General features: G+C 37.1%; 1 protein-coding gene across 1 annotated transcript in view; it reads right to left on the bottom strand.

The window, feature by feature from the left end:
• Positions 1 to 20,151, bottom strand: part of PHF3 (PHD finger protein 3) — a 37,725-nt gene extending 17,574 nt beyond the window's left edge. The window contains exons 1-3 of the mRNA XM_026036673.1: positions 19,908 to 20,151; positions 10,156 to 10,317; positions 7,734 to 9,504 (exon numbers count right to left, since the gene is read on the bottom strand). Of these exons, the coding sequence (XP_025892458.1) occupies positions 7,734 to 9,504; positions 10,156 to 10,317; positions 19,908 to 20,151 (2,177 nt within the window). The remainder of the gene's footprint in view (positions 1 to 7,733; positions 9,505 to 10,155; positions 10,318 to 19,907) is intronic.
• Between the last annotated feature and the right edge of the window lie 393 nt (positions 20,152 to 20,544).

Below are 20,544 nucleotides of genomic sequence, written 5' to 3'. Positions count from 1 at the left end.
GAGAAGACAAAAGTGATGGGAAAATTGCTCCTTTCTAAGAGCCCATAGTCAAACACTAGTTTGCAGGAAATACAGTATGAGGGCCTATTTCACAATTACAGTGGTCAACAGATGGATCCCCTACCTAAGACATGTTCTGCACACTGCAATATTGGTAAAGCTTTGAGGATATAAAAATGATTTTTTTTAAAAAAAAGGAAGTTCCAAACATGAAGTTTTCCACAGAACTAAAATAAAATTAAGAGAGAAAAAAAGTGCTTCTAGACACTTTAAAAGATATTTTGGTGTACAAATTAATAACATCTGTTGGCTATAATTTGAACAAAATTAAAAATACACTGCCTTGAAGCCASAAATACTACTTGAATTTTATTAAAAACATATATATAAAATTTATCTTCAATTTTMAAAATTCATGCATTCCTTAAATCAGTAAGGTAGACTGCAAACTTGAAGAACCAAAACTGAGAGATTTTGATTAACTTTTTTTTTTCTCCTTTAAAGGTAGAGAGAACTTACATATCTTCAAGTTGACAGTGTAAGGAACTCTTCAGCTAAGATCAGGAACAGCAAAAGCAGGCAATATAGAGGGTGAGTGATACCACTAGTGCTGCAGACAACCATCTACTTTGAGTCTATATTCAGACCAACGAATAATAGCAGCAGCTGGGGTTTGTTCCACCCCTTACAACAAAGGCTTTTTCTAATTTGGATGGTCTAAAATGTATAGTAGCAGGCTGTATGTCATTTGGTTTTTTTTAATGTGAAAGTTTAAAGTTTCAGGTTTTCTTTCTTGGTTGTTTAAACTTGTTCGCAAACATAATTCAAGGCAATGAAGTGGAATGGAAGAAGTGGTTTTCCAAAAATAAAGTGATTAGTAGCTGATTAGAGCCCAGCTTCATATGTGTGCTTTCAGTGACTTTTTTCTATTTTTTTTCTATATTTCATACAGATTTCTTCACTAAACAAGAACACCACGATGAAGAGCTGTCACTCAAACCATCTTATGCAAACTACTGAAGATGGAATATCCATTTGACTTCATTCCAGTCTTTTTAAGAAGGTTTACGCCATACTTAACCCATACTTAACCATACACAGTACGCCATACTTAACCATGCACAGTAAATCCTTGGATTCAGAAACTGAGACTACAGATTCTGGAAACATCCACTAAGCTTGTACTATAACCACAATTCAAGTATTTACAGTACTCTTGCTTAAACCTAGTTACACAAAATGACAAAAACATTGGTGCTTACTCCCTAAAACTTTCGCTATTTYTACTAGAATTACTTCACACTAGTAGAGTGCAACTTCCAAGGCTCTGAGGGAAGATACTGATTTTGATACTAATAACATGAATAATCCTTTTTACCATAAGGCCATTTGTACATATTTTTCTTTTCCACTATTCTAGACACAAACTGTAATTGTGATTCATAGCATTAGTTATATTTGGATAAAGAGACAACAGCAGGGCAATGCTCAGAGACTAAGAAGGGGAGTCAAGGAAGACTGAAGCCTGGCTTGAAGGATCAAGGATGTCTTCTTGCACTGCTGTCAGTTGTGACTGAAGAGGTTCTGATATCTTGGACTATTTAAACACCAAATTTTCTGACTGTAGACTGCTTCAAGTTTGGAGTGCAGAAGTTTTAACCATGTTGTAAGGCTGGATTGGAAGATGTAAAGCTGAAAGAGAAAGAAAAAACATGTTTTACAATAATAATTCACGCCTTAATAAAAGATCAAATTGCTTTTACAAGTTTTAATAATAAAAACAGTACTACGTTTGAGAACAATCTCAAAAGAGCTGGTAGGTGAGAGCAGCCAGTATTATTGCTCTTCAGGACATGGAGAAAATCACTGTCACTTGCCTTTTAAAGAATTCTTGGCAGTTCTCACACATCAGCATGAAGAGATCACTCATAAAATTGCATTGGCATTACACATAAGATAACAGATTAATTAATACAAACCTTCCACGCTCTCTTTTAAAATWAGCACATTTTCTTTAGTATATTATTTGTGGCAAACTAAAATTCATCTGTGAGATAGAAAATTCAGGCAGGCTTAAAATATTTATTTTCAAGATATACAGGCTATTTTTAAAAATTAATTTGCATACATTCAATTTATTCAATTTATAGAACAAAAACAAATACTGAAAAAGATTTTACACATGATATAGGCAGAAGCTGGTTTACTCAAAAAAATGTTTGCCGTAAAATTATGTTTAAGACTAAAACAAAAGAAAAAAAGCAGCTGTCAGAGTGTCACTCAGTCTGGGCTGCCAATCAGCATTTTAAGATTTATTCATAAATGTAACAAGCACATTGCCATAGATAACCATTTATTTCAGAATATTTTCCTCACTTTAGCCCACAGCATTTGCTTTAAATAACACAGGGAAAATACTAAAACAGGACTAGTAACTTGAATTAGAAAAAAAAAAAAAAGGGTTTTACTTTTTGAATCTTTCTTTCCTCAACTTTTCACTATTTGAAAGGAGACCCTAATCCTGATGATCACCTAACAGGAACTGAACCACTGTTTATACATTTTAAAAAGTTACTGGATTTAAATAACTGAAGTATCTCCCATTTCTGCATGATGCAAAAATACTTAAGCACTTTTTCTCCTTAATGGTGTTGTTCACTTATCTTCTAAAACTTTTTATAAATTCATATCAATACTGTGTCTCAGCGATGCTGCCGCTCTACTCCACGCAACATAAAGCGCAAACGCTGCAAGGAGACACAAGTTCCTCCTTTCAGGTATTGAAGATGTCACAAGCAGAAGGAACAACGAAGGTCAGACTGCATCTTTAGCAACCCACTATTCCCACAGAGCCCAAGGGAGGTCTCCTCAGCAAGAGCCCACATTCCCTGACAGTGGAGACTTCACTCAAAGCCCAGGGAAATCAGCKGCCGCCAAAACCACTTTGCACCTCCTTGTTGTCAGAGTACCCACATCAGCAGTTCTGCCTTACTTTTAGTGCAAGTCCAACACAACTGACTAATAACTAGCTTTTCTCAGTAACAACTGACTAATAAATAAATCATAACTCTTCATATGGAACATGCAGCACAGCAAAAATGGCAAAATCCTGTTTTTCAAGTATTTTAAGGGCATASTTTTCCTTGTTACAAGAATTTCTGCAAAAAGGAAGTAGGGACACAGACGAGCCAATCCTTCCTACAGGATCAGAACGAGAGTTTCCAAATATAACTGCACGCACATAAAAATTTTATAAATCTACGTATTTAGATAACTTGGGCTATCCTATATCCTTCATTTTCGATGGATAATATAATCCTCCTAAGAAACAGTAACAAAATGGTACAGCTAATAAATAYAAAGAATGTCGGAGTTCTTCCATTCACAGAATCACAGAATATTCAAGGTCGGAAGGGATCTCTAGAGATCATCTAGTCCAACTCCCCTGCTCTAGCAGGGACACCTAGAGCGTGTGGCACAAGTGGCATCCAGGTGGGTTTGAAGACCTCCAGAGAGGGAGACTCCACATTCTTCAATCATATTTTATAATGCTGTTTTATTTATCCCATTACATAGTATTTCTCCAGCTCATTTTTCCTACAGCTGCACAAGGATGATAGTTTTAAATGTTAAAAGCCTTTCTAGAATAAAAGAAAAGAGTAACAGAGGCAGAAAATCTAGAAATACCACCTATGGCTACAAATGGATGATATCTTATATAATCTATGTGCTTAATATACTGACAGTATTCAACAAACATACCAGAACTAGGGCATGATAATTATTTTAATTAATGTTTTTTATAAAGGATGTTGTCACATCAATGATTCATTTGCTATTTATGCATCCACACTTAAAAACATAAGTACACAACTTTCGAGCAGCTTTCGAGTTCAAAGTCTTAACTTATTTCTTCATCTTTTCTGTTTATATTGACTGAAGACAGTATACGATCACCTTTGTATCACTTGACTTCGTTGAAGTACTAGAATTACTTTCAGAAAACAAATGTCCTATTAAAAGTTTACAAAAGCAGAAAATATTTTGTGATTTTTTTACCTAAGTCCATAGAACTAAACTATAAAGTAATCTTCCATGCCACAGCTGTCCAGAGCTGTTCAGTGGATACCTGTATGCAACAGATGAATGCTTTACCTTAGCTAAGTTAACTTCTATGCCTCCTAAATGCTCTTTATTACGTTACCTACTTTTCCCTCTTAAGAGCAGAATTGAAATGCAGGACAAAAGAAAATTCTAAGCAAAACTCTGATTCTGCAACACTTCTTTTTCTGTGTGCGCTGATATATGGCAGTCTAACCATACAAAAAGCAAGATCGAATCCCAAGCAAAGTAGTATCTTCTAGTACCTTCTACTCTGCAACATCTTGGTTAGGTTCTGTCTGTTTCTTTGAGCAACAAAAGAGTTCAGCCCTTTGGGCTGCAGAAAACTTGAAAATCCACAAAGAAAGTGGGAAAAATTTATAGCACAAGCTCTTGTATCAGAAGGATGAATAGCATACATACAAGAAAAAAATTTTGTAAAAATTTTCTCTCCATCTGCTGAGTTGCAATCTTTATCTACCTCTGTGCCAAGAAATCAAAAATTTTTATTCTTCAGTTAGTTTAGATCTTCAATCTGTTTGCAGAATTGCCTATTGTGCATATTGTGTTTATTTACTAAATACTATTTTCAATATCACTAAATTCATTTTGAATTTGAGGAAAAATCCTCAGTCTATAACATTTTCATACATTAGATGCATACACAAACACATTTTTCACTAGTGCATAAATATAGACGGAAGTTTGCACATATGATCTATTTTGTTATTAATCGACAAAAGATAAAGTCTTCCASCAACATGGCACTAGAAACAGCAAAATCAAGTTGAAGGAAGCAGTGCAGTGAACACAGTAACTCAAACTTTTTATATGAGCAAAGATAACAGTATTCCATACATGCTGAAAAAAAGCCAAGTATAGAAGGATACAATTACCCAAATTCCTCAGAAATATCAGTTTTTGTTTTCATATAAAAGAACACTGAGGTATTGGTTACATTACAAAGGTATTATTCTGAAGGGGAATCACAGAACACACCAAGCAAACAGCCAGAGACAGTCTGTACCAGAGCCAAACACTGGCTTTGGGCTGGCTTAAGTTGTGTCATTTTTTCAATGACAGGATAATTCTGAGGTTAAATAATATAAGTCAATACACAACCATTTTCTGTTTCTAGCAGACACAGCAAGATTACTCTGGGGCTATGAGGGAGCTATGTAAGCATCCGTTATGGGGACAATATGCATAAATGTGGCTGACAAAAGCACCTCTACCAGCTATCTCTGACTTAAATCAAATTTTCAAGCTTTGTATTACATTAACAACAAGTCAGCAGCTTTGTATGCACTGCAGGAAATATAAAAAGCTTCATGTGAATTACTTTTTCAACCTGAATTTAATGTGTAGCATTACCATGGCACGCTGCAAAGCTTATGCACATTATTCCCCACCTCAGGCTTGCAACTTCAGCTCAACTTCTTTGAGCCACTTGTCCCACAGTTTTGATGAGAAGGTCCCAAAGTTTAACCCAGGGCTATAACCCAAGGCGGGTTATGAACACAAGTACTGTTTCAGATCTTAGTCTTGCCTTCAACATCTTTTGCACTACTGTCATTTTGCACTAGTTTTCTCTCTCTCCCTTCCTCCTCTTTCCCTACACAATGAAGAGACAAAAAAGGTAAGAGGCTGCCCAGCAAGCTGACTGCAAAGGGGAAATGGAAAAACTGCTTGAAAAGTTGTAAAATGCACAAAACGATTTTTTAAAATCACTATAGTCAATATTGATATTTTTGATGCACAAATTTACATTATTAACACCTAGAAATGCTTTTGAATACCCTACTGAAAATATCTTTTTGATGCAAGAATTAAAAAGCACAAAAATATCAGATATATCAGTTMCTATGGATTTTGCTTCCACTTGTATCTGAGTGATATCGAATGAATCTGAATTTTATTTGTAACAATTACAAACTAAAAGTAACTTGAACTCAAAATTGCCTCAAAAGTAACTCGAAATCAAAATTTAAATATAATAAAAAATGCCAGATTGACAGTGCTAAATTATCATATAAATCATCATATTTAAGCTTAGGGCTCAATAACACAAGCTTCCTCAACAACACCTCACTAGTGAATGTCTCAATTGCTTTCTATATAGAAAAACCTCTGTGTTTATATAATAACTATTAGATGTGTCAATGATTTTGTGATACAAATATACATCAAGAAAATAATAACAAGAATAACAGTACCAAGACAGGGTACTAGTAATCACTGTGGCAGCTCATGAGAGAGACATTGAGAATAAGAATAAACATCGAACATTGTAAATGATAACAAAAAATACAAAGAAGGCAGGAAGATTTCAATTCCAAACCAAAATTGGAAGTGGCAGCAATTATGACAAAAAATTGCAATTTTGCCTTTTTTTTTAACCTTTTGTAAAAAGCGGCAGTTTTTCTGTACTTAAGCATTTCACTGAAATACAGATCAYAATGGTAGGAGTACCTAGGTTATATTACATGAAACTCCAAAAATATGAGGGAATGTAAACTTCATTAATTTAAACATCCATAGATGCACACAAGTGGTAACTGTCCTAACAATAAAAGGAAAATATATATTGCTGAAATCACATGGAACTAAACCAGAATACCCCTTTACCAACCAGGCAGAATAAACTTATGTTTAATATTTTTTAAAGGCCACTTGACACAGGTTAATAACTCACTGATTACTAAAGCTGCAAAATATATAAATTTTATATAATTGTTTAACAAACATTAAATAAAAATTCATATTAAGTCATAAGGGCTTTTTTTGAGCATAAGCGTGTGCTGGAGAAACCTTGGGCACTTAAGTCGCTTGGTCTGTATTTCACTCTGCTATACGGAGATCTAAAACACATTCATTGAAAATTATTAGCAAGTTTCCTCCACCTAAGCAGATAAGGATTAATCAGAATCTTAATCTGGAAGCTACCATGACAACTACAAAAATATTTCACAAATATAAAATTCAGTAAGTAAAAAGTGCTTCCACATTTTCTATGTGGAATAAAAAGTAATTCCACATTAGTGGAATGCTACCTTTTTCACACCATTTACAATGCAGAGAAGGAATTTTTATATTAAAGAAATATTAAGATCAGATGCAACTTCTTCGTTAGAACCCATTTCAGATCTGTATATATTCAAGTTTTAGAATACATTTATAATACACTGATGTTTTATTTTTCTTTTTCTCCTGACTACTTACTTCATCCTATTACATGAAAGTCTCATAGCAACTATGATACTGACTGTAAAAAATTGTTAGCCTTCAGGTACAATAATTACAGTTATAACAACAGGTGAAATCATCTGCAGACAATTCATTCTTCTGCTTGGCGGCGCTCCTTTAACTTAAGATATTTCTGGAAAGAAGGAAATTACTTTTGGCCAAACTAGTTGCTCATGTTCTACTTAAAAGATCTAAACAAATAAATAAATTTCCAGGAGCCAAAGAGAAAACAATTCATAACGAAACAGAGAGATTTGCATGAGAAAAGGTTATGCCTTTTTTTTTTTTCCTCTCTTTTCGCACACAATCGGCAATAAACAGGTAAGAGAATAAATTATCTTCGAGACCAACACTAAATAACTCTAGGCACACAAAGCCACACACACCTGTTGCCATGTGGCTTTTTGCAAAAGCCACAGTGTTTGCTGGGAACCCAAGCAGATTTGCTTTCATTAGCAGGTGCCTGCTCCACGCCTTCCCGTTTTACAGTTGAAATATTATCTGGAATGAACAGAGGAGGTTCATCAAGCGAGAGACTTTTGCTACTTCTTCTCTGGCGTGGCTGGAGATTCTTATCAATTCTTTTTGATTTGTTTTTTTCTTTGTCATCTTCCTTCAAATGTTCTAGAGCAGAGGCATCTTTTGTGTCTGCCTCTTCCTTTGAGGAGTTACTTGTTTTCGGTACARTCGAGAGTAGATGTTTCTGGGCTTGCTTCTGGTGGGTATCCTTAGAAGAGCTTTGTTGAGTAGGAGATTTCTCATTTGCCCTTTGAATTGATGATTTATGTACCTGCCCAGAAGCCTGGACTCGGGGTGTTTTCTTCAGCATTGTATTGGTCTGCTTTTTTACTGTGACACCTGAAACACGGCTCTTTGTTTTCAAACCCAAGTCAGACTGTTTTTTCCTAATTTTGACGGGGTTATTTAGATGGTGAACTTGCTCATCTGCRTTACGCTTCACACCTGCTGAAGAGGAACCGTGAAGACCCGAAACAGCAGAACCAGCTCTTGTTTTCGAATGTGTTATTTCTTGTTGCACTGCAGCTACTTTCTGTCGAGTACCTGTAGTCAGATTTTGCTTATTCTGTATCACAGATTTACTGTGTCGGGGCCTCACATTTTTTTCACATTTTGTTGAAGCACTAAGTGCTTCATTATCCTGAATTTTTGAGGCCTCGGGGCCTTCTACTTTAGCGGTGCTGATCTGCTCTGGTACATTTTGACTTGTACTGTCAAGAGCGGTGCTATCTAAAATGTTACTTTCTGGGCCAGCAGAAGCAGAATCTTCACTTTTCAACTCTTTATTATCACACTCTGTACTGTCCAATAGTTCCTCAGAGAGAGTTACAGTTTTATCCGTCCCTGTGACATCATCTACAGGCTCTGTTATACATTCTTTTAAAGATAATACATTTTCATCAGGAACTTCATCCTGGGAACCTAACCTACATTCAACCCCCTCTTCCACAGAGCTGGACAAACCTGGAAAGATCTGATAAACTTCACTGGGAATTACACAACCACTTTCGRTAGGTGGGTCATCAGCTTTTCCATGTATCTTACTCTGATCATTTTCTTCTGCTTTCTTCTCCAATTCCTCTGATTCATTTGCAGTCTTTTCTGTTGAAGAAGCTTCAGATGCCATTGACTCAACTCCACCATCTGCTTCATTTTTAACTGCTGTAATTTCAGTATCTGCAGACGTTGAACAAACTGGCTCACTATTCCCCGAATCAGCCTTTGTAGCAGCCTCAGTTATCTCCTTTGCCTCTCCGTGAGGAGGAGGAGAAGCTCCTGCTAAATTAGAACAACTCAACTCSTGGGAGATCTCCTCAGCTTTTTCCTGATCAGGGGATTCTGATTTTACATCACTTGCCTCTTCAGGAGCAGGAGGACATTTTGCATTATTCTGGGGAGGTGTTACTGTCGTCGTTCCTTCTGCCTGTCCAGATCGCCTTGTGCTACGCCTAACTTCTTTAGGCTGCTCTACCTTCAGGGGTGCAGCAACATCTGCTTCTTTAGCTGGACTTCTCTCTTGCTGTTTCTGTCCTGTTTTCACAGCAGATCCACATTTCACAGATGATTTCTTGGTGCTAACAGGAGGTGCAACATTTGAACGCTTTGCTAGGGTGCTCTGCCGCAAACTCCGTACTGATTCTATTTAAGAGAAAAACAAAATCTCTTAGCTACCCTGTGTCTTTTCTTGGCAAACATGAGACTAATCTAGCATAAAAGTAATTTAGCTTGGATTAGCTTAGTGACCACAACAAGAATTTAGCCCCTAAGGGTTTGCTAAGTGTTTTAAAAAACAAACAAACAAAAACCACACCACACACTCTTTATTTCAAAAAGTTAAAAATAGCTGGCATTTCAGTTTTACAATGCCATTTTTGGACGTAAAATTTCCATATTCTAATGGTTATGAAAGTTCTGAATAGCCTTTTAAAAAACAGAAATGGCTCTGCTGTTAAAAAAAGGCAAAACTCACTTTAATAAATCATTTTCTTTTCTACCTAAACTAAAAACCACATAAGTAAATTACATTGTGATTAAAAACATAGCCTTTAACTTTACAAAGCTTTTAGAGATCACAGGTTATGAATCTGAGATTCAATCAACTTCTAAGAGGATGACATTCCTACATTTTCTAAGCAACAATGTATTTCAGCATCAGCATATATTGTTTAAAAAGCAAACTCTCCAGCTTTATAACATGGAGTCTTACTTAAACTCCATTAGGAACAGCCTATAAAAATTCAACTGACATCAAGTAAACGCAAAAGCTTTCGCCATCTATTGAATGATCACCTTGGGCCATTAAACGTGGAGATTTTCTTGGTGACGTGACTGACGTCTCTTCTGACCGGCTCCTCAGACTCCTGGTAGGTAGAACTAGCTCATCGTCATCGATGGTGTCGTTACCACTCTCTTTAACTCCTTCTTCATCCATAATATCATCAAGGCTAATAGCTGCAAAAAAACAAAAGAAAATGCCTAAAACTTAAATTGATCAAAAACATAAGAGCTGTAAGGTTGAGCAATGCGGGGGAAAAGACAGGGCATAAATATAAAATAGGGCTATTTAAAAACAAACAAAAGAGGAAATAAAAAGAAGAAAGACAAGGCAGAAAATTCCCACGTAAGCAGTTTCAGTGCAGAAGCTATCACCCAAAGTGTAAAATTTCTGTGGGCAATTCTTAGTGTTTTGGACTCACTTTTTTTTTWWWTTTTTTTTTTTTTTTTTTTTTTTGGGTCACAGGAAGGTTCCCAGCCTTAGAGGATCAGCTGTTCCTCGCTCTCCCTTCTTACCCAAGGAAAAGGGAAGACTGGAGAACAGCAGAGAGACAGCTGACCCAGAAGTGCAAAGGATTCAAATGGCAGTTTTCTTGCAGGGCGCCCRCCCACATCACACTGCCAAGGCCCTTTTCAGAAGGGCATGGAGGGCAGCACGCCCTGGGCTCCCAGCCGGCGTCAGGAAAACAAACTCCTGAACCTCCACTAACCTGAAAGGGTCCCAGAGGTGGCTCCTCAAAATAGGTTTCCTAAGAGGCAATCAGGCCAAGGTACCAGCCATTCTCCTCACTTTCTCTAAGTTTGGTTCTGCAATGGCAGCCTCTCCTATCCCAACTTCCTACGTGTGATTAATGAGGCTCRGTCCCTGCAGGATGCGAAAGTTGTGAGATCAAGCCAAACACCCAAGGGATTTTGTAAAAACAGAGAGGAGGGTTTGACAAATACAGCACAAACTCCAAACAACCAAACAAAGCTGTTTTTCACTACTCAGGCACCTACCTAGAAGCATTTTTCCAAACAGGCCAACTTATGTGACAGACAAAAGATCGCTAAAAACTTCTAACAACTGCTTACTTAATAGATTCATCTTAGAACTCAAAACAAATCAAGTTGTTAATAGAAATTGAAATTTGTTAGAATTTKTAGATGGTCTTGGAAAAATCTGACAATTCCTGCTCTTTTTTGACTGATTCACCACAACTTTAAGAAAATGAAATGCTTTTGTGAAACCAATTCAATACTGCAATAATGTAATAACAACAATGCTTAATTTTAAAGTAACAACAACAACAGTTGCAGCACACTGCTAAAGTCTCATGGTAATCCATAATCAAGCCTAGCAAGGCTCTCATTCAGCCCACAAGCTTCTGTCATGAAGAACAAAATATCCTGTTMATTTTAAATATTAAAAGGGTTTTAAACTGCCTTTTGAAGGCAGCCGTTCTTGGCCCTAGGGAAGCAACATTCCAGACCATGATAACTAGATATTTATCAGAAAGTAAATGCTAGGAGTTTCTTGATTTGAGTTTATGGTTATTGGTTTATATTTAAACCATAATTTTTAGTGACTGTGTTGTATACTAAGAAAAAATGTATTTCTGGAAATTACTGGCAGCTTTTTCTTTTAAATCCATAGAGGCATCCTTATGCATGGCTGTACATATGTACATGTGCTGCACACAAGCTGCAGAGGACTGATAAAATTAGTCTCACGCCACTCATTTAAATGTTCCTTAATCACCTGACTGCCAGAAGCTAGAAAGACGCACTCAGAAGAAGACTGCCCCTTAGACTGCCCTTAGACTTCATAAGCCCTTAAATATATGATATTGGGAGACAGTACAAGACAAGAAGCTAGGGATCCTTATCCTACCCCAGGCTGCCCACTTCTGTGTTTTTCAAGATTATAGTATTCCAGTAGTTCTGCWCTTTCTTATTAGCACTTTTATAATAAAAACACAGGAGGTTCCATSTCCATATGAGGAAGAACTTCTTTACTGTGAGGGTGGCTGTAAACTTCTTGGCTTGTGAGGGTATAACTTCTTTACAGCCAGAGAGGTCGTGGAGTCTCCTTATCTGGAGATCTTCCAAACCCGCSTGGACGTAGCCCTGTAGCCCTGTGCCCCGTGCTCTGGGTGTCCCTGCTGGAGCAGGGGGTTGCACTGGATGATCTCCAGAGGTCCCTTCCAACCTCAGCCATTCTGTGATTCTGTGATAAAGTGCTCTTACAAAATGTGCAATCGGTGTTAGGGACTAGAGTGTAACAAAAGAGACTCCTCACAGATCCTCTACCTTCTCTTCAGTGAAGGACTCAAACAACTATGGAAGGTAACGCAATGAGTAAAGACCATCGAGACAGCTTCTGAAACCCATCTGGAGCAGGCCTTAGGGGTCCCATTACAGCTCCATGTTTTATAATGCTCTAACACAAGTTAATTTATTTATGCACCCTTCTTTATTAAGGCACCAATCCAGTATCTATTAACAGATATTAGTTTGAAGTATTTGAACGCATACTTACAAGACTCTGTGCTGTAGCTTTAATTTTACAGAGGAGTTTGAAGCACAGAATCTTGTTACTTTCAAACCATCTGAGCTCTAATGCAGCTCTTAACAACACTATGCATGCTCCTCATCCAGCCTCAACACAGAAACCTGCTGGGAAAAGAAAAAGCAACAGGAACAGTAACAGACACAGAAGGAGGCTAGAAAACTACATTATGAAAGGGAAGCAGGGCACAGAGACTGGTTTGGAGAGATGTGACAAGCGGAGAGAGAATCAAAAGAGCAGAAAGAGGTATAGGTGACCTCAGTAATAAATATATGAAAAAGACAGAGATAAAAGACAGAAAATCAGTTATGAAAAAGGAGGGAGGAAAAAAATACTCTCAAATTGGAATGGTAAAGTTGTATATTTCACTATTAACAAGCTCCAAACAGCTTAACAAGCACCAAATACAGAAAATATGGGTCATGTTCAATATATGAATACTGAAAAATGCACCACTGGCCATCAACTTAAGTCTTTTAAGTCAGTTATCCATAATACTCCAAAAGCTTTTAAAACACCAAGCTACTGCAGTGGGTTACTGCCAAACAGTAAAAACAGCTTAGTTAACGATTTAAAGTTTCTGTATATTAAAACATTAATATGACAACTTTTTAATTCTCCATCCCTACAAAACTGAGAAAAACAAGACTTCTGAATTMCTAAGGGAAGAGGAAAGGAGAAATACTCCTAAAATAACATCCAAAACTTTGAATCTCACATCTTTATTGTGTCCTCTTTTATTAACGTAACTCTTCCCTTGATTACCCACAGCCAAAACCTACAAAGCAATACTTGAATTTTATGACACACAGTCAGAGTAAATCCAAATTGCAGAAAGCTTTTTCTTCCTGCCGCTGCCCTAGCTGGTGTCCTGYGGGCTGCCTCGGCACACGGGGCAGAGCTGCGCTGTTCCGCGCGCCTCTAGCGCTACCTGCACCCACATCATAAGGGCAGAACCAAACGTGTCCAAATGTGTCACTACGTTTGGGTTCCCAAAGCATCACAGCTGTTATAAAAATGATTAACCATGTACATACCATGCCTAAGCATGGTATAGCATATGCTGGGCATAAGTTCAGCAGATTATGCTGCTGAGGACATAAGAACTAGCAGTGATTTTAGTGGAAAAAGATGGAAACAACCTAAAGCARGAACAACTACACATCCAGGTAAACCTTAAGTAATGGTAATAACACACTGTAAAGCAATAAAATATGTGTTTATAGTGGAAAAATTAACACTAAATCTCAAGCTTTACAAATTAAGAAGGCTTATTTTATCTTTTTTTCCTAATGACATCTGAGATACATTCATTTATTCAAAAAGCAGCTTTAAAAATACACTTTGATAGAGAAAAACAAAATTTTCAAGAAAGATGAAGTCAATGATGATGTTTACATACGAAATCACAAAATTCCAATTATTTTTAGGACTTTTTCCCCTATAAGCATGAAATCTGTTTAACTGAGAAGAATTTGCCTATCATTACCTTGCAATAACCCTGCAAGATAAGAAAGGAATCGCAGCACTCAGTCTTTGAAATACTGAATTAATTGTTTACACCTGGTTCTTTTAACCCTCCTAAATTGTAGAAAGGTTCCTCCCCCCCCCCCTTTTTAATAATATGAAACAATCAGGATTAGTGAATGTAACAAGACTGCCAGAATCTTGATAGAGGACTGAATAGCCATTTAAAAAAACAATGGGGTTACATCCCAGGGCTACGGATTCAAAATTCTCCGGCTACCCAAGTCTGCTACTTTGGATGTGCAAAACAGTAAAGGAGAAAAGCCAATACTGAAAAACAGAGCAAATACATCTATTATTTTTTATTAAGAGAGCCTTTAAGAGGGGTTTATGAATATACTAACCACCTGGCAAATCTTTTTATGAACCAGTATCTTCCCATCCATAAAACTGATCTAAAGGAATAAATGACTAATTTTTCCAAATTAGACCCACAGCAGGGAAAACCAGCAGTATGTTACCCAGAAACAAACAAAAAAGCATGCAAAATAAACATTTTCCAGGTTCTCAATAACACAGCAATATAGCAGATTTAAATTTTATACAGAAAAGTTACTACCTTAGTCACAAGGCAGTGTGCAACTGTTCACATGGAGAGCGTGGAGGAAAGAAGGCAGGGAGAGGTAAGAATACTGACAAACAGCAGACTATTTCGGGCAGCAACCTGAAGGTTAGATTCACGGTTACTTCATTTGCAGGAGAAAAATAAACACATTCGCTTTCAGTGAAAAGAGCCTGAACCTGCTAACACGGACAGACACAGTGCTGGCTGAAGAACAGCATTTGCCGGCTGAACTTCTTGGCTCCAAACATTTGGAAGGTCATTGCAATTTTAGCAGAGGTAACGGTGCTTTCACCAGCACTAACGAAATCCCAGAGCAAAATGAGAGAGAGAGAGCAGGGTGCACTCGGGGGAAATGCTTCCACACTCCAAGCAGCAGCCTAGAGGGGCAGGAAGAAAAGGGTAATTGAAAAGATGCCCCCGTCACCCTTTGCGTGCTCCCTTGTAAGGCCAATCTTCCTCACCATTTGTTAGAAATCCTTGATATGATTCACGTACCCATAAACTTAATCACTTCAAAGTGCAATTTTATTGTGAAGTACSAAAACATCTCTGGAAAATACATAAGGCAAATTCATTTCCCTCCATTAAATGCATAATAAATCAAATGGCTCTGGGGAATGATATTCTGAAAAACTACAGTGTTCACAATACCGATTTAGAGGTGAGAAACACCAATTTAGCAGGATCACTGTAATTKATATGTAGTTTATACTGGATCTTACAGAGGAAGAGTCTGTGGCTGTTTACCATAAATTAGATAAACCAYCACTGTGCCGTGGCTAAACTCCACAGGATTCACAGTAAAGGAAATCTTAGCTATATAAGTGTTCAATCTGACCTGCTATGCTAACAAATTCTTTAAAGAAGTGGATAAGATTTCAATTTCAGCAAGAAATAAAAAAAAAATCCAAAACCCACCTCTTCCATCATGGAAGTCTTTGGAAGTCCATACATAAGTCTTTTTTAAGAGTTGTTCCCAAAAGCTACAGCATACCTTAAGCTTCACATTTCACTTTTTCAACTTCTGATTACAGAATTACTCAGGAGAAAGAGTGAAAAGGAAAAAAAAGAAAGAAAACGTGGAAGACTGCCCAACAATTGCTCTACATAATCTACCCACCCATGGTGACTATTCAGCTTTTGGGAAAACCTCCACCYTACTCTACTTAAGACCAGAAAGGCACAAAGACACAGTCAAGGCTTAACACACAATGTGGGACACTCCTGAATACTTCAACAGCTTGGGCTTCACTTTAGTTCTTTAAAACCTCATTTTGTGAAATTCTGTCCTCTAACTGGTCAAAAAGGCAGTTTTATCAACTTCTACCAAATGTGCTAGGCCTTTACTGGCAGACAGTAAATAGCTTTCACTATGCTGAAGTCCTACAAAGTGCAGTAACAAGATCAGTGGAGTGCTGGTACTTCCATTCACTGAAATGAGAAAAGACTTCTCAACTTACCACAAACCAGCTATCTTTTCAGCTTTAAGCTCATCACAAACAGATGGCAAAAGGACCTCAGARTCATCCATTGATTTGTCCCACACATTTTCTAGCTTCCGGAAAAGTCAGGAACAGTTATCTCCACCATGGCCCACAGCTGTTTACAGAAGGTGCTGCCCAAACAACTAGCATTTTCCAAACTGCTCAGTCAAATCCCATCAAGCCAAGCCTGTGCCATTACTCAGTGGCAAGTAAGCAGGAAGCTCACAGAGTGGACCAAGATCAACAACATCATCTAACTGAAGAAGGAGCCACTGAGATCCGGCACAGGACTGGTTCAGGCAGGGACACACACATGAAAGTGCTTTCCTGGCACTGATAAGTCTCCTGCTATCAGGGACAGGCACAGCACRCACTCTCGTGCTCTCTGCTATCTTTCACATCAGCAATGCAGACCACGAGATGTTACTACCTTCCCTGACCAAAGTACAGGGAGCCTCACTTGCGAAAGAGCTCGTGTGCTTGCTGGGCAGATGCCTCCAGCAAGTTGTGACTGGAAATTAAACTTCAACTCACATAAAAATCTGTGTCATTCTGCTCAGCATTAAAGTAGATGAGTGCTCGCACTACRTACAGGACATGCAACCATTAGCAGCTCAGATCAAACTCAAACCATCTCTATAAAAAGAGCTTAGTATTAATAAAGTGTTAGTGCATGGTTAATGATGTGCAACATAAATGCTAAAGCTGAGCAGAAGAGATGCAGCGTTGATGAGCAGTAATATTGAATGAAGCTTGTAAATGTCACCCAGCATGAACTGAACTCAACCCAGCAGTGAAAAGAGGGTAAAAACAGATCCATACCTGAAAAAGCTTGCTCTTAAGAGCAAGAAATGTACTCACAAGCACTAAGAAACTTTCATATTTAAAGACATACTATCTTGTCTTACAGCTGAAGGAGTGAGAAGTCAATGTACTTGTTCTGTGCACAGGTTTGTGAATGCTCTTAGCTCCCTGCTCAAATCCAGCTTTCACGGCCAGACTTTTGCTTCTCCATTTTATCTTTAAGACCCTACTCAATTTTAGCCCAATTACCTCGTTCTAACTATCTACGCCTTTATTGTTTCAGTTAGCTCACAGCAGTGCTACAGGGTGAAACCTTCACCACTTTGTAAAGGTAAACGGAGACAGAACAGAATACATTTAAATTACTGATGGTCCAGTAAGGATGCTAAATCTATCCTTTGCTGTTTATACTGACCTTCTGAACCAGTTTTCATGAACATTTTGCTCCTTTTTTAAACTGTTCCATGGACTAGATATGAGCAATGCAAAATGCTGTTTAAATGTCTAAAATAAGGTTATGGTGGATACATTTCTACCTTTGGAAAAATGGACTCTTCTTCAGGAGTCAACTCAAGACTGCCAACAGAATTAAAGACATAAGRAACACCACCATCTTCGACTTTCTTAGGACATAACATTTCTTAGTTCTTGCCCCGGTTAACATGAATAGGTAACAACAAATGTACTTACTTAAAAGCGGTAAAATCTTACCAAAAATAGGTCTCAAACTGCAAGCCTTTTCCTCTAGGGAAGGAATAAGATAACAGCCAACAGACAGCCATCCTGTAACCACACTTYTTAATGCACCATAGGATAAACTCATATTAAAATCCCACACAGTAAGAATTAAAAGAGAGAAGGAACTAGATGAAYTAGAAAATAGTAAAATATCTTTTTGTATGGCACAGTCTTGCAGCTCTAGGGATATAAAGCAAGGCAAGCTTTGTGGGAAGAGCTCTTCTCTTTTCCAGTACAATCAATATTGGATAGAGAAGTTTTCGGGCACAGAATCTGAGGGGCAAACGAAACAAAACAAAGAACTGGTCTCTTTTAACAAAAATCTGTCCTCTTGTATGACTGCCCTGTTACCTACAGACAACATAAACTGTATTAGGTCACCAACAAGCCTTTTGGACAAATCAAATTAATGACATACTGCATAAAGACTTAAGAAACAGACAAACAAAGACAATCATGACTTCAAACTGATAATTGCTATTCCCAACTAAAAGGAAAAAAAAAAAAAGGGAAAAAAGAAATATGGCTATAGCATCTCAGAATAAAATGACAACTCTTAGCAAGACCTATAAAGAACTGGCAACAGCAGCAAGAGCATTCTCTGATATTCTAAATGGATTTCACATTTTCAATGTTTTGATTCAAAAATTGCACATTTTCATTTACTTAAAAAAATGTGATTCTACAGATTACAAAAAAGTAACTACAAGAACTGAGCATAATACAAATCACTTTGCTTCCCTGAGTATGCAGGCTGCCCGAAACAGCAGACCTCAAAACTCACTGCAGTAGCAAGCCCAACGCTTGCATAAGACAGTTTAAATATGAATAGTATTAATTATTCCATTGATGATCACTTTTTGGAGAAATATTCAGCTAGTGTGCCAAAAAGTCCCAAAACTAACTACCAAATAACTACATAACTACCAAAATATCCAGCTATATTCTGTTAATCAATACACAAATCTTAAATGCAGTATATGTTTACTGAAGGATGCACAGCTATTGATAGCATGATACTAGAAACTRTATCACTGTTATTCTGGGAGAAAATATAAGGTTTTGAGAGGAAGAATTGATTTGGTTGTGCAACTCTTTTGCTTTCCTTACACTGATGAAGATTAAAATAACATTTTGGGGGGTTAAAGAGAAGTATAAGAATATTGCCAYATTCTTATTTTACGTACAAGAAGAAGAACAGAAAACTAAAGCTGGCCTCAAATCGTATTGTACACAGTGCAGACTTAGTCTGTTGGTAGAAATACAATACATCCTGTATTAGGAAATGATCAAAATTTTCAGAAACAGTCCACAAAAGTTTCTAGAATGTTTTTAGATGTGAATGTAGTYAAACTTAATCAAAATTATTCACAGTAATCTATAATTTTTTTTCCAGCCAACTCTTTTTTTAACTTCCGAACAAGAAAAACTATTAAGTATAGAACAGTATATTTTCATCTCTAAAATGAAATTCAGTACAATTATTCCTGCTAATTATTAGCGATTTCGAGAAATCAGACTACTATTTTTTTTAATCTTTYAGACTGTTTCAACAGCCTTCTAATTATTCTCATTTATCACTTTTTTAATGAATAGATTCTAATCCAAATGCTTCCAAATAACTGTATTATCCAGTGTTTTGCTCAAAACAAAACAAAGAGAAACATCCCCATGTGGTATTAGCTTCCAGTACTAGCAGTCTGAGTACTAACAGAGTAACCCTCAAGTCAGGGCTATAATTTGCACCTATTGCTAATCCCGACTTGTTAAAATTTTGAAAGCAACAGGTGACTTCCCTGATAGGACACAGTACTTAGGCTAAACAAATCACAATTTTAATTGGGAAAATTCTATAGGTGCTCCATACAAAGTTTGAATTGCTTCTGATCCAGGTTAGGAGGAGCCTTTCTCCACTGCAACACAACCAAGTTAAAGAACAGACTGCACAGGTTATGAGGCCTGACATGTAAGCAGTGCAACAAAAGGGGCAGTAAGGAGAGAGAAATCCCAAAGTATTACCTCTACATTATCAAAAAGGGATGGCACTAAAGAATTACTGAATTTTAAACTGTAATTTTAAAAAAATTGTAAGATTTACCTGTTGAACAAGGCATCTGGAAATTGGGATCATTGCTATCCAAAACAGGCAAACAGAACTGGGCACTTGCAGATCCTAGCATAGGATCCTTATCGCTGAGCATGTTCTTCAGCGAATCCTCTAAGACATTTTGACTTGTACTAAAATCCTCACAGCCTTCATTCTCCAGGTTGGATCCTAGAAATAGGGCATCATCTAAGTGTTCAGTAGGAATTAAATGGCTAAATGTATCAACTATATCCATGAAGACTCCTGTGTGTCTTTCAGCCCTATAGAAAGACAAGAAAAATATCATAAGAAAATAAGCTACAAATTGTAAAACACCTAAGAAACCAGCAAATTGTTTTGGCTGTTGTGCTTTATAAAGAATTCGTAAGGTATTTTAAAATTTTTAAAAAAAGAAATCTGCTTATAGGCTAGAGCGTCTCACTGCAGATCCAAAACAAATTTATTTCTAATTCATTAAAAGAACTCTTGTGAAGGTTATGAATAAAAGCTCTTCCATCARCAGAGTGTTGCCATTTCTACAGGCTGAATATAACAACGGTTAACAGGAACACTTCCTTCCTAAAATTTGTTTAGACCTGAACCAAKCAGGGCAGGGAAAGAGAGGGGAGGGGAAATGCACAGGGGATCC

Source organism: Nothoprocta perdicaria, unplaced genomic scaffold (genome assembly GCF_003342845.1).
Source record: "Nothoprocta perdicaria isolate Ctin4 unplaced genomic scaffold, notPer1 scaffold_184, whole genome shotgun sequence".
NCBI classification, from domain to species: Eukaryota; Metazoa; Chordata; class Aves; order Tinamiformes; family Tinamidae; genus Nothoprocta; species Nothoprocta perdicaria.
The sequence above is the reverse complement of the archived record's forward strand: the minus strand, read 5'-3'. Positions and strand labels throughout refer to the sequence as shown.